The sequence below is a fragment of the Aplysia californica genome, unplaced genomic scaffold (genome assembly GCF_000002075.1).
Source record: "Aplysia californica isolate F4 #8 unplaced genomic scaffold, AplCal3.0 scaffold00539, whole genome shotgun sequence".
In the NCBI taxonomy this organism is placed as follows: domain Eukaryota; kingdom Metazoa; phylum Mollusca; class Gastropoda; order Aplysiida; family Aplysiidae; genus Aplysia; species Aplysia californica.
Window position 1 is genome coordinate 53745 of NW_004797809.1, and position 2980 is coordinate 56724.

Here is a 2980-nt window from a genome sequence, read left to right on the forward strand (position 1 = left end):
AAGACAGGGGGGGGGAGCGGGGAGGGGGCAAGAGAAAGAGAGAGATGAGTGATATAAGAACAATAGGACAGCTGCTGTAAAGGGTTTTTTTTCATCTTATTGTTTTGCAAAACAATACAGCCTATCATTACAAAGCTTAAGTGCTTTCTCATTGTACACTATGTCGTGTTTACGGAGCATAGCATTTAAGATCGCAGCCTGAAGGTATGCTAGAATTTGTGAGTAAGTTTATATTAGGTCAAACAGAAAAGCAGGAGTTCCCTTTACCTAGATCGACCCCAGGCATCTTGTAAAAAGATAATAGAAGTAAATGAATAATAGAACGTGTTGCATTTTCTGCCATACAAAAAAGGCCCTTTTATTTAAAAAGATACACCTGGCTTTCTTCCATATCAATAATATTTATTCACTCTTTCTGTCCCTTTCTCTTTAAAACAACTATTCAGCACAACGAGGCATTCGTTTTGGGGGGTTTTGTCATTAAAGAAATATAAATAGATATCATTTTCGTCTTTTTTGTTCTTTCTTTAGTCTGAAGTAGCTGTTCTGAAACCTACACAGAGCCCCTGAATCTCGTCGCCGCGGGACGCAATAAAGGGAGCAGTTGAAGGAAAAAAGAGACTTACTCCCAAAACTCTGTCACTGAATCCGGCAGGACGACCGAGGTCTCGAGGCCAGAGGCGTTGACGCCGCTCGTCGCGTTCATGCCGGCACTGATGACGGACATCATGACGTCACCACTGGTCAAGTTGCCCAGCAGGCTGGGGCTGGCCAGGTCGGTGGTTTCCCGCGTCGTCGCTGCGTCACTAGGACTGGCGGTGGTGGTGGTGGTGGAGGCGATTTCTGACATGTTCTTTTCGAACGTGGTGCAGTTGGGCGTGTTCCACGAGTTATCACAGTGGGACCAAGGCAGTACAGAGGTGAAGGAGGAGAAGATGTAATAGAAGGCCCAGGACAGGATCACGTTGTACTCGCAGTTCAGCAGGAACACGATCATCGCAGTGGCGTAGCCAATTCCTGGGGACAGAGTTAAGCGCAGGCGTCTTTTTACGTCCCCCCAACGACATAATTTAGTGGGAACAAAGTTAAGCGGTGGTGTTTTTACACCCCCACCCCCGAATCGAAACAATTTAGTAAGGATAGAGTAAATCATAGGTGTTTTTATGCCTCCCAGGGATAAATTTAATGGGGAAAAAATTAAGGAAACGTGCATTATTTTTGTATTTTTTACAACCCTCATCAACACAATTCAGTTCGTTCACCTTGGACGCTGATTTCTCACCCTACCTTTCAATGCCTGGATCGATCTGGTCTGAGAAGGATGCTATACAACATCCCAGAAGATAGACCAAAACACTCGATACAAGTTTTCTCCCAGCTCTGGAACCGAACTCGGGTCTCCGGCGTGTGACAATAAAACGCCTAACAGCTACACCACAGATGCCTCATCAAGACAGAAACCACTACGTCTAAAGGCATCTATTCATAGTCCTAGATCGGACAGAAAAGAATCAAGTTCTGTCAGTGGCATCTTCCAGCAAATGGCCTAACTTTCCTTTATTGGACATAAAAATTAAATGAAAAGGATAAATAGACGAATTCTTTCGCCCATTTCCTGTACTGTCTAACTTCACTCTAAACCTGAAACAGTGGCATCCGTGACAGTATCTGGTCTTGGATAATATTATTATTCAAGTCTTTGGGCTAACCCCACAACAGACATTATTTAGCACATACAGAAAAGGGTGAAAGTGGAAAGTGAGTTCAAAACACCACACAATGACGTCAGACAATATTTAAGACAGACAGAAAAGGGTGGCAACGAGTCCAAAACCCCAAAACATCGACGACAGACATTATTCGGGACAGACAGAAAAAGAGAGAAAGTGAGCTAACACCCCCCCCCCACACACACACACAGAACACGCTTGTTCTCACCTTGAAAGAGGGGGGCAATCTTCCAGGGTCCGATGCCACCCTCGCTCATGAACTGGCCGAGCGACACTTCCAGGAAGAACATGGGGACGCCTCCCAGGACCACCGCCACAAAGTAAGGGATTAGGAAAGCACCTGCAAATGAAAGAGAAAAGAAAGAGAAAATTATTAAAAATATATCAATGTCTAGTTAATTTTTAGTGTGAGTTTAACGAACTTTCAACTCAATTAGGTCATTCACATCTGTCTGTTCGTCTGTCTGTCAGTCTGTCTTGTCAGTCTTGTCAGTCTGTCTGTCTGTCTGCCTGTCTGTCAGTCTGTCTATCTATCTATCTATCTATCTATCTATCTATACACGCACACATATACAATATCAAGATTATAACATATACACAGAGGCATACAATCATACAAACAAGCAACACACATTCACAAAGCCAGGAGCTTCTTTCCCTATTTACACTATGCGTTCCATTAATTATTTACACTATTCCCAGTTCAAAGACTCGTCAGTCAGCTTTGTGTCTTTGACAAAGGCAAACATCTAAACAAACACAGCTCGTTTATTTACAGACTCAAACTAAAGACACAATGTTTGAAAGACGTTGCAAGGAATGATGGGCGAACATTTGTGGAAAAGCAATTCGACTAATGGCTGTAAAGACGAAAATCATTTTAAAAATTGTTTAGAAGCGAAATAAAACAAGATTGTATGAAGAATACTCTCTATAATTTTATGACATAGAGAAAGGCGGTATTAACCATATCAATCTCTCCCTGCCAATTATCCATAATATTAACCCGCCCCTCTTATTTTTCTCTTTCCCTCTCTCTTTCTCTCTCTCCCCCTCTCGCTCGTTCTCTGTGGTATCTTAAAAAGCCATCCTTACAATTCTAAAAACGGAATTCATCGAGGAAAAAGTAAACATCTTTACAAACTCAGGAAAATTATACCGCTGACGACAGCAGATTCTATTTTCTAAACATCCCGGACATCCATCTCAAACACATGAAAAAACCTGAATTATCCCCCTACTCTTCCACC

At 42.5% G+C, this 2980-nt stretch overlaps 1 protein-coding gene across 1 annotated transcript in view; it reads right to left on the reverse strand.

Annotated features, from left to right (window-relative positions):
• The window catches only part of LOC100533453 (putative neurotransmitter transporter), a gene marked incomplete in the record, with an annotated part of 67114 nt that overhangs the window by 40672 nt on the left and 23462 nt on the right, over nucleotides 1–2980 (reverse strand). Inside the window, 2 exon segments of the mRNA NM_001204730.1 lie at nucleotides 628–1017; nucleotides 1939–2070. Coding sequence (NP_001191659.1) covers nucleotides 628–1017; nucleotides 1939–2070 — 522 coding nt within the window.